At 39.2% G+C, this 11,980-nt stretch overlaps 1 protein-coding gene across 8 annotated transcripts in view; it reads right to left on the bottom strand.

The window, feature by feature from the left end:
- The window catches only part of BTRC (beta-transducin repeat containing E3 ubiquitin protein ligase), a 154,478-nt gene continuing 142,498 nt past the window's right edge, over positions 1-11,980 (bottom strand). For all 8 annotated transcript variants that reach the window (XM_010974458.3, XM_010974461.3, XM_031461628.2 and 5 more), the window contains 2 exons: positions 6,284-6,476; positions 1-4,632 (listed from right to left, as the gene is read on the bottom strand). In XM_010974458.3, coding sequence (XP_010972760.1) covers positions 6,315-6,476 — 162 coding nt within the window. In that variant the 3' untranslated portion in view covers positions 1-4,632; positions 6,284-6,314. The remainder of the gene's footprint in view (positions 4,633-6,283; positions 6,477-11,980) is intronic.

Raw genomic sequence — 11,980 nt, 5'->3', positions numbered from 1 at the left:
TTCACTTTAATCTTATATTTGTAATTTAAGTTACTTTTTTTCTGAACAGTTAAAAAAAAAAAACACACACTATATTATCATGATTCTAGGTTGTGAACATATTGGTACATTGACTACACATCACCGTAACATAATCACAAAAGTCAAAGCAGTCAGTACTGAAGAGTCTAGAAAACAAAGGCTGAGCCAACCAAAAGCTCTCAGGGAGGCTCACACTTGTTGCCAGGCCTGCCCCATAGGTGGAGACCAGTGAACAACCCTCAGAATAGTCTGCAGTGGGCTTGAGTGATCACTGACTTGGGATAATGTTAGTGTCCTTGGTACCCAGAGACCTGACCCTCCTGTTGGTCTTTTGCAACAGTGACCAAGAAGGGAAAAGGATAGAGGGGAGGTAACACTTTTAATGCTGTTTACTGCACTGATTCTTAAATACCCACACAACCGATTAGGAACTGAGAGGGCCAGCTGGGTGGGTTGGAGAGCACATATTCTAGGAAACTTTAGATCACAGGTACTCAATTTCCAACAGAAGAGGTTTCTGGGTATCAATGCATTAAGTTCCACCTGAAACCAGGCAGCCATAATCATGCTTTTTTGGTTTCTCTCCTTGGTTCCAAGGATTCTGAAGTCACACATGAACTACAGGTAAAAATAACAAGAAGCAAAACTCAGCTTTACTCTAAGAGACAGCTGTCTTTCTGGCACTGATTATGATACTGTGGATAATGTAAGGGGCTGTGGTCTGCCAGCAATCAGCTGTGTGGGTGAAGCCCGAGGAGATGAACTCAGTCTGCAGGTTTGGGTACACTTGGAAGTGAGGGTTGTTCTAGGAGGGAAGAGAGGAAGGCAAGGAGAAGCAAGGGCACCTTTTCATGTTCTCCAGCTTGTGGGAAGTCTGTTAAACTCATAGAGATGGAGGAGGAGATGAGAAATATGTTATGAAGTCATAAGGTAAACCTGATTATCAAACAGGTGGTGGGCATCTATAAGCATCCCCCTTTCCACCTGGAAGTACCCTGGATTCCTCCAGAATCAAGCTTGCAGCCTAGCCTCCCAGCCTGCACTATTCTGGGTTGGGCTGCTCTCCTCCAGGCAGGAAGGTATTAGCATCTAAGACACCAAGAAGGTCAGTAACACCAAGGTGTCTAGTCTAATTCTAGGGAAGAACAAATTGCCCTAATTATTTCCCCCACCACTCCACCTCAGGCCCTGTGTTTCCACATACAACCAAGTGCTAAGTAAGGAACAGACCAACCACAGGTGTTCTGACCGATGGGTACCAGGAGACAGCAAAGGAGAACGGTGTATATTTTTTCTTCAGCTTTTGATATTACAAAAGAAAAATAAAAAGCACTTTTCTTACTCAAGCAGAAAACAGAATGATTTAGGGGTCCCAGGGTCTTTCCCAGAAACAAGTTATGAGGGCCAGAGCTTATTACTTGCCAGTAGAGTTACAGAGTCCCTGTCTCTGAGGTTTCTGGTGAAGAGTCACCAGAATTTTGCCAAGGGACAAGTGTAAAAGGCCTCCCACTTACAATTCACATCCAATTTCAAATTGCACACACAAAAAGCAAAAGGATGTTCTCAGCAGTGGAAATACACACACGTGAAGCAAGTCATGCTGGTTTTGTCCAAGCAGCCCCAACGTGAACTGAGAACTCACACGTGCCCAGAGCTCCTGGGTACAGGGGCCTGAAGCGCTCTTCACCTGCCTTTGAACAAGCTTCCTCTCATCTTTAAGAAATGTTTCTTTCAGGCTCACATAGGAATTTTAGCGAGAAGAGACTAATCTACAATGGGGACATTTCAGCTCAGAGCCCAGAGATATCTTCAGCTCCTTTTCTGCCATTCCTTTAGAGGTATGGAGACTACTTTGTTTCTCTTTTCTTTTTAAAAAGGTCAAACTTCACATTTATTCTAGCCCAGTTGGGGATTAGTGATAATCAATTCCCACTGAAATCATGCAGAGATTGTAAGTGGGGTTTACCTTCTCTGGAAATGAACTACTTACCTGATTATTTCTTCTACAATGAACTGGTAAATGACCCCCAGAGCTGAGAAATGTTACTGACTCAAGTTTTTCAGACCACTTAACTTCATTTCCATTTCCATCAGCAGCAGAGGACAACTTGGAGAATATCCTCGATGGAGCTAATGGCTCCAGACCGCAGGGTCCAACCCTCAATCTCACTTATGATGTACTGGACTAGATAAGGTATAGAAACAGTATACCTTCGACTGAACCTAGATGGGAGAGCAAAACCCTGGGCACCAATGAATATTCCACAGCTCCCACTTTTGAATAGCAGCATATAAGAGAAGGGCTGGTTAAGTTATGGCTATTGGACAATATTTTGAAACAGCTTGAAATCCATGCCTCTTTAATGCCTGACGTGTATTTTTCAAGGCTGACGGCCCTCTGCCTCATCTATAGCAAAAAACCTTAACCAATCAAAAAGTCATTAACAGTCAACACAACAGACAAAGAACCCTGATAGTGAGTGGTTAAATAGAAAACATTTCTCTAGCATTTGGGTAGTTGGTAAGGGAATTACACTCAAAAGATTTCCCAGGCAATGACATATCATACTGGGCAATATTTTCTGAATATAATCTGGAATTAAAAGCTTACAAGCACTCATAAAGCAGGAAAGGAAAAATGCATATGCCTAACCTGCCTCTAAATATGTAATAACATTCAGTCTGGGCACATCTTGGGAAGAGGATAACTTGCAAAGCAGAGGGAAGAGTGAGGATGGCTTTCTCTCCCCCTCCCATGTCCTGCTGAACTAAAGGTGGTCTGGCTTTGAGGTCACCTGCAACTCGTTTCCATTCTGAAGTTTTTACAGCAGCTGGTTAAAAAGGGGCTTTCTTTTACTCAAATGCTTTGATTAGGAATGGAACAATGGGCCTGTCTGCTCAGCTTTCAAGGGAAACTTGAGACTGCCCTGTACTTCCGGGCTTTTGATGGGTGTGACCCTGCCACACGAGATGGCTGGTGGAGGCCCACTCCTGGCACACACTGGTAGTATTCCCTGTGCTCCCTGGTTGGGCAGCACACGTGCCTTACCCCCAGGGCCCATACAGCCGCTTTTCAAGTGGCTAGTCAGCCTTGGCCCTCGCTGAGGTCCATTTGTTTATGTTGCTCATCAACTGCCAGAGAAATTTTATTGGTTGGGGAGAGTGGAGAGTAAAAATAAGGCCAGGAGGAGGAAGAAAAGGAAAGAGAAGGCAGTTTCTGAGCCATTAATAAACCCTGTGTGCCAAACTTCACCCTGATCCTCTCTCTGACAGCTTTGCCTTTTATAAATACCAGGTTTGGAAAAGCAGAAGGAAGGTTCTGCAGTGCAAGGTTGAGATGATTAGCTTGATTTTTGAGAGATGATATTTACTGGCCTAAATGAAAAAGACATTACGTTTTAGTCCTGACCAGCTTGTTAGCTATTCTGATCATGGTCTTGACAAAGATTCAGGCGCATGGGTGCTCACAGGCTCTGATAAGGAAATCAGAGATGTGAACCATTGTGCAGAATGGACCAAGCGACTGGCTCTGGCCATTTCAATCCTTTCTGTAGGCTGAGCCTTACCAGTGATTTAAGATGAAGTACAATGCTTTTTATTACACATCTAATTGTTAATGAGAGGAAATGCAATCAGCAACTCCTTTCCACACTCTACATGGAATCGAGGAGACTGCTGAGTCCAGAAAAGATTCAGCCATTGATGGAGCCCAGGAAATTTCTGGCCCCCCTTTTGCGGGGTGAGGGGTATTAGGAGGAGAGAGAAGAGTTGCAAATATGATGAATACCATTTTGAGAATCCACTGTTGCCATATAGGGTCTCTTGCAGCAAAAGTCTGGGTTTGAACTTTTGACTGAACAGCAATGAACTCTTCTAAGTATTGCATTTTCTCATTTGCCTCATGCTAACTGAGGATACTTTCTTCATATTCTTTCTTCTCAGGTGGAGCAGAGAAACATGTTGAAGGGGAGTGGGGGAAAGGGGAAAAGGGGCAGAAATGGAGAAAGAGATGGAAGGAAAGAGGCCCAGATCTTCCAGGGTGTGCATTTCTGTTTTCTTTCTTTCTTGTCTCAGAGGCTACACAGACAACTGTCTCCTCCTAAGCACAGTGGAGCTGGGCAGATCTTGCCAGGTGCTGGGCATTTCTGCAGTTTATAGGGACACACTGGGTGCTGTCTGGCTTGAAGTTGTATCCCCTGTCCCCTAGAAGTGGGTCTCTTCCAGTAGGCTACCTAGGGAAACTAGTTCTTCTTAATGGCAAAGCAAGAGAGATTCTGGCAAAACACTAAATATATTTATAAGTCATCTTTGTCTGGAACCATATGAGGAAAAAACAGGTGCAGAGGGGAAGGAAGGAGGGGAGCGGAGGTGAGGTTTAAAAGTTCCAATCATTCACAAAAGATAAAAGACATCTTCTGATAGCAGCACGGAAGCAGTCAGCTGTGCTGAGTAGACCATCCTGGGTCAACTGCAGACCAACTGTGTCCCAACAGGAGTCTTAAAGCCCCGCTCCTCGGCTAGCCCGGGGAGAGTGGGTAGTAGTTTGATTGTTACTGTTGTTGCTCATCCTGGTATTGGCAGATACGTTAAATGCCGCAACTTTAATGAGTCCTGTGTGAAAACAGAGCAGTCATTAGTCCCTTTCCCTGTATTTCTCACTTTCTCTAAGAGGAAAAGAATATTAACTTAGCTGTCGGTTGGGAGAAAGGCTCAGAAGTCCTTCCTAATGCCTGCTCTCTGTCCATGCCATGCAGGAGCTTCTGTCAAAGGTGATGTGGCCTGTTTGGGGACTTGGCAGAGCTCACTGACATGATCACGGCTGTAGTGCTCAAGTAGAGTGACTCTGATGTCCAGAGATTAAGAATGACTACGGTAGGTGTAGCATCAAGCTCTCAGCTGCTCCCTGTAATGGGAGACCAGGCGACGACAGCTCTGAGCTTCTGGCCCTTAGGGGCCACGAATGCAGTGTGCCACTAACAGAAGTAGGGGAGTGGGGTGAGGCTGCCAGGCTGCTTGGCTGGAGGACATTAGAAATTAAAAATGGCAAAATGCCATAGAAATCTAAGGATGAGAAAATTCTGGCAAAAGGAGGGGATGGGTACATGACGAGTAACATTTATACTAATGGCCACTTTTTACTGAGGGCTTGTTACGTGCTAGGCACTGTACTAAACTAAGCACTAAGAATTTTATACCTAACACTTCAAGGCAATCCTCACAAAAGCTCTATGTGGTAGGTACTAACAAGGAAACTAAGGCTTTGGGAGGTTATTTGCCCAAGGGCACAAGGCTAGGGTTCTCATGCAGGCCTGTGTATTTTGGTTGAGGAAGTAGCATGTCCTCTGCAGGAAGTAGCATGTCCTCCATGAGATCAGTGAGCACTGAAGCGAGCCCAGCAGGGCACAAACCACCCTATTCAGAAGAACCACAGTAAAAAGATGTGCAGAAAAGTGTACTAAATGTGTACTTCTGCCACAAGAACAGAGGTAAGTGAGGGAAACAAAAAGTCATAATAATGGCAGCAATCCCCAGTAGACAGTACAGATTTCCCAAGCCAATAGTAACCTGTATTTGAAATGGTCAGGATACCAGGTATGATCTGAATATACCATGGATATAAATAAAGATGAATATTAGGAATATTTTCCTGCTCCAAAGAGAGGATGGAGACTTGAGTGGGAGAATACATGGAGTTCTCACCAACTCCAGAGCCACTTCCAAGGTCAAAAGGCAATACTTTTCCCTTTTGGAGGGGGTGGGGACTTGGGGATAAGCATAAAAAAGCTACATTTTATAGTCAAATGACACTCATAAAGCAGAGCTGTGAGAAGTCACTATGATATTATCAACAGATTTTTCCATTCACACGTTAGATTATCTGCTTGGTTTAAAGGGTCTCCATGATAGGTACCAGTTTAACCCGGGAATTACAAAGCCAAAGGCTTTGGGGTCATTACTCTTAGTTTTGAAACTGATTCAAATTTCATTTTATTTTCTTAATCCTACTGGGTTACTGGGGCAGAAATACTAGTTCTACTACACAAGGATCATGTAGATCTAGTTCAATTATCTAGAACTGAGGCTGGCTACTTCACTCAAAGGCAGTGTCCAATGTGCAGCCGTGTCTCATGATGTCAGCTTCCCCTGCTCCACAGGACTTGTAGATATAAAGGAAATGAGAAGGGTCCATGAACTTGCAATACCTTACAGCCAATGTTCCATCTCCTACCCACAGTGTTATGTACACAATTCTTTTTCATACCTGGGCAAGTCTGAGGTCAGTGTATGATTATTTATCTGGAGATATAGGTGTATGTTCGAGAAGGGGAGCGGGAGGGTTCAGCTTGGGCAGCTGGATCATTTAGGAAGTCCCAGATGAGGATTGTGTCATCATGTGAACTACTGACAATCTGGAATTCATCAAACTGGAGTCGGAAAACTCTTCCAGAATGCTCCTAAAGAAGCAGAAAACAAAACTTTTGAACTACTCAAAATTAAAAGGACACAAATTCAGCAATATGTCAAAAGGAGTCTATGGAAAGGCTATGCTGATAGTTTTCTCTACCATTTACCTGTTTCAAGAATACAGGGGAAAACCTTCATTTGGATTAAAAGCAAGATGGAAAAGTCAAATATCAGGTAGTTAGTTTCACATCCAAAGTAGTAATCACTAGAGCTGACACATGTCAAATAGTATGCCAGTTTCTCATCACTAACTTTCCTAGACTTAGGCTGAAAGAGGACATTCCTCACTACCTCCCTGGCTTTATCTTCTTCTCTGTATCTCTAGGATTCTTTCACAATCAGAGGCCACGGACTGATAAGTAGTGTGCTGGTGTATATTAGTCAATTAACTCTCCCAAATTTGTAAAAGCATTTACACATTTTATGGTGTAAAAATTTCTATCCTGGCCAATTTTGAGTTGCCCATGTGAGGTCAACCAGCTTGCAAAATTCATGGAAATCTAACAATTGGCTCTTATAAGCAGGTATAAACCTGTTTCACTTAAAATAATGTCCTCAGGTTCCATCCACATTGTAGCATGTGACAGTATTTCCTTTCTTTTTAAGGCTGACTAATATTCTAGTCTGTATATATATAACAAATTTTCTTTATCCATTCATCTGTCAATAGACACTTGGGTTGCTTCTACCTCTTGGCAATTGTGAATAATACTGCTACAAATATGAGTATGCAAATATCTCTTATAAATCCTGCTTTCAAGTCTTTTGGATATATACCCAGAAGTAAGAGTGCTGGATCATATGGTAATTCTACCTTTAATATTCTGAAGAACCACCATTGTTTTTTCCATAGAGGCTGCACTACTGCACTATTTTACATTCTTTACAAGAGGTAAATGAGCTCATTAGATGAGCATCTGTGTTCATAAGAGATACAGGCCTAGAGTTTTCTTTTGTTGTAATATCTTTGTTTGGTTTTGGTATTAGGATAATGCCGGTCTCATAGAATGACGTAGGAAGTATTTACTCTGCTTCTATCTTCTGGAGGAGACGACAGGTAATTGGTATACTTTCTTTAAACATTTGGTAGAATTCACCAGTGAACCCATCTGGGCCTGGTGCTTTCTGTTTTGGAAGGTTATTAATTATTTATTCAATTTCTTTAATAGGTATAGTCTTGCTCAGAATGTCTATTTCTTTCTGAATTGTGGATGATTATATTTTTCAAGGAATTGGTCCATTTCATCTAGGTTATCAATTTTGGGGGCAGAGTGTTCAGTCCATGGGATCTGCAGTGATACAAAGTTGGGTTTAACATTCAAAAATCAATGTAATATAGCAATTAACAGAATAAAGGCGAAAACCATATGATCATCTCATTGGATGCAGATAAAAAGCATTTAACAAAAAACCAACATCCATTCCTAATAAAAATTCTCAGCAATCTAGGAACTGAAGGAACCTCCTAATCCCCTGATAATGTGTCTATGAAAAACCTATAGCTAACAAATCTATATAAAAGTATACGTAAAATGGTAAAAGACCAAATGAGTTTTATCCAAGATAAAGACATCCACTCTTACCAATTCTTTTGAACATTGTACTGATGGTCAGTACAATAAAGCAAAAAGGAAAAATGAAAAGTAACACAGATTGGAGAAGAAGTGTATTTCTATATACTTGCAATGAATAATTCAGAAATCAAAAATTTAAAATACCATTTGTAATATCATTAAAAAATAAGAAACACTTAAGAATAAATAATGACAAAAGATATATAAGACCGTTACACTAAAAGCTATAAAACATTGCTGAAAATTTTAAAAGACCTAAAAAAATGGAGAGATAAATTTTTCATGGACCAGAAAATTCAATATTGTTAAGAAGTTAATTCTTGCTAAGTTGATCTAGATTCAACATGATCCCAATAAAATCTCAGATATTTTTTGTTGCTGAAATTGGCAAACAGATTCGAAAATTCACATGAAAATTCAAAGGAAAATAACTTTGAGAGAGAACAAAGTTGAAGGACTTACACTACATGACCTCAAGAGTCATTAAAAATCTGCAGTAACCAAGATAGTATGATGTTGGCATCAAGATAGACAAAAAGATCAATGGAACTGAACAGATCCATAAGTAGACCCACATATATATGGTTAATTGGTTTTTGAAGAAGAAAAAAGATACGGTCTTCTGAATAAGTGGAGCTGGAACAACTAGATATCCATATGAATTCTGATCTATACCGTGTACCATCCACAAAAATTAACTCAAAATGAATTGCAGAACAAAATGTAAAACCTAAAACCATAAAATTTCTAGAAGAAAATAGAAGGGAAAATCTTTGTGACTTTAGATTAAGCAAAGAACTTTTAAAGATGTAATAGCTAGTAACATAATCCCTAATAGGAAAACTTGACACAATCGACTTAAAAATTAATTTCTGCTTTTCAAAAAGATACTTTAAAGGGAATGAAAAAACAAACCATGGACTTGGGGAAAATATCTGCAAACTATATATCTGATAAAGAACTTATATCCTCACTATGTAAAAGACTCTTAAAACTCAGTAATAAGAAAACCACTCAATTAAAAAAATGTGCAGCACATGCAAACGCTTCAACGAAGTGGCTATGTGGATGGCACATAAACACATGAAAAGATGCTCAATATTATTAACATTAGGAATGTAAAATTAAAATTACAATGAGATACCATGACATATTTATTAGAATGACTAAAATTTTTAAAAGACTGCACCAAGTATTGGTGAGGAGTAACTGGAAGTCTCATGCACGGTTGTGCTACCATGTCAAACTGTACAGCTAGTCTGGAAAACAGCTTGGCAGTTTCTAAAAATATTAAACATACACTTACCATGTGACCTAGCCATTCGGCTCCTACGATTTACCCCAAAGAAATTAAAGTGTATGTTCATACAAAGACTTGCACATAAATATTTATAGAAACTTTATTTGTAACAGACCTAAACTAGAAACCTAAATTTTCATCAACTGGCAAATGGATAAATAAATTTGGGTACAAAACAAATATATCCATTTATTGTATGTCAATAATATCGCAATAAGTCTGTTTTTAAAAACTCAGTAACCCAGATATACAAGGATTTTTTAATAGCTGCAAATCAATCAATGTGATGCATGATATTAACAAATTGAAGAATAAAAACCATATGATCATCTCAATAGATGCAGAAAAAGCTTTTGATAAAATTCAACATCCATTTATGATGAAAATTCTCCAGAAAGTGGGCATAGACAGAAAATACCTCAACATAATAAAAGTCATTTATGACAAATCCACAGCTAACAACATACTTAATGGGGAAAAGCTAAGGCATTTCCTCTAAGATAGGAACAAGGCAAGGATGCCCACTTTTGTCACTTTTATTCAACATAGTTCTGGAAGTCTTAGCCATAGCAATCAGAGAAGAAAAGGAAATAAAAGAAATCCAAATTGGAAATGAAGAAGTAAAACTGTCACTGTTTGCAGATGACATGATAATACATATAGAAAACCCTAAAGAAATGATCAGAAAACTACCAGAACTTATCAATGAATTTGGTAAAGTTGCAGGATACAAAATTAATATACAGATATCAGTTGCATTTCTATACACTAACAGCAAAATAGCAGAAGAAGAAATTAAGGAAATACCATTTACTACCACACCAAAAAGAATAAAATACCTAGGAATACACCTACCCAAGGAGGCAAAAGACTTGTACTTCAAAAACTGTATGACACTGATGAAAGAAACTGAAGACAACAATAAACAAATGGGAAGATATACCATGTTCTTGAATTGAAGAATCAATATTAAAACTGTCATACTGCCCAAGGCAATATACAGATTCAATGCAATCCCTATCAAATAACCAATGACATTTTTCACAGAGCTGGAACAAAAAATGTTAAAATTTGGATGGAAATGCAAAAGAACCCTAATAGCTAAAACAATCTTGAAAAAGAATGGAGCTGGGGGAATCACACTCCCTGACTTCAGACTACACTACAAAACTACAGTAATCAAAACAGTATGGTACTGGCACAAAAACAGACACATAGATCAAGGGAACAGGATAGAAAGTTTAGAAATAAACCCACACATTTATGGTCAATTAATCTACAACAAAGAAAGTAAGAATATACAATGAAGAAAAGACAGTCTCTTCAACAAGTGGTGCTGGGAAAACTGGACAGCTATCTGTAAAAGACTGAATTACAACATTCTCTAACAACATATACAAAAATAAACTCAAAATGGATTAAAGACCTAAATGTAAGACCAGATATTATAAAACTCCTAGAGGAAAACAAAGGCACTCTTGGACAAAAATCACAGCAATGGTTCTTTTTGAACCAGCTCCTAGAGTAACGGAAATAAAAGCAAAAATAAGCAAATGGGATCCAATTAAACTTAAAAGCTTTTGCACAGCTAAGGATACCATCAACAAAACGAAAGACAACCTACAAAGTGGGAGAAAATATTGCAAATGATGTGAATGAACAACTAATTTCCAAACTATACGAACAGCTCATATACCTTAATATCAAAAGACCAAGCAACCCAAAAAATGGGCAGAAGACCTAAACAGACATCTCTCCAAAGAAGACATACAGATGGCCAATAAGCACATGAAAAGATGCTCAACATCACTAACTGTTAGAGAAATGCAAATCAAAACTACAATGAGATATCACCTCACACCAGTCAGAATGGCCATCATCAAAAAGTCTACAGATGATAAATGCTGGAGAGGGTGTGGAGAAAAAGGAATTATCCTACACTGTTAGTGGGAATGTAAATTGGTACAGCCACTATGGTGGACAGTTATGAAGGTTCCTTAAAAACTAAAACAGACTTACTGTATGATCCAGGAATCCCACTCCTGGACATATATCTGGAGAAAAATATAATTCAAAAAAGACACATGCACCCCAATATTCACAGCAGCACTATTTATAATAGCCAAGACATGGAAATAACCCAAATGTCCATCGACAGATGACTGGGTAAATAAGATGTGGTATATATATACAATGGATTACTATTCAGCCATTAAAAAAGAATAAAATAATGCCACTTGCAGCAACATAGATGGATCTGGAGATCGTCATTCTAAGTGAAGTAAGCCAGAAAGAAAAAGAAAAATGCCATATGACATTGCTTCTATGTGGAATCCTAAAAAAGGGACATAAATGAACTCATCTACAAAATAGAAACAGACTCACATAGAGAATAAACTTATGGTTACTGGGGAGGAAAGGGGTGGGAAGGGATAAATTGGGAGTTTGAAAATTGCACCTCTTGGGGAGTGATGCAAATGTAAGTTATCTTGATTGTGATGGTGGTTTCATGGGTATATACACCTATCAACATTTATCAAATTGTACATCTGAAATATGAGTAGTTTACCGTTCAGGAACCATATACCACAATATAGGCGTTAAAAAATAAAAATAAAAA

This window comes from Camelus dromedarius, chromosome 8, assembly GCF_036321535.1.
Source record: "Camelus dromedarius isolate mCamDro1 chromosome 8, mCamDro1.pat, whole genome shotgun sequence".
NCBI lineage: Eukaryota > Metazoa > Chordata > Mammalia > Artiodactyla > Camelidae > Camelus > Camelus dromedarius.
Note: the sequence above shows the minus strand (reverse complement) of the source record. Positions and strands in the feature narration are given on the sequence as shown.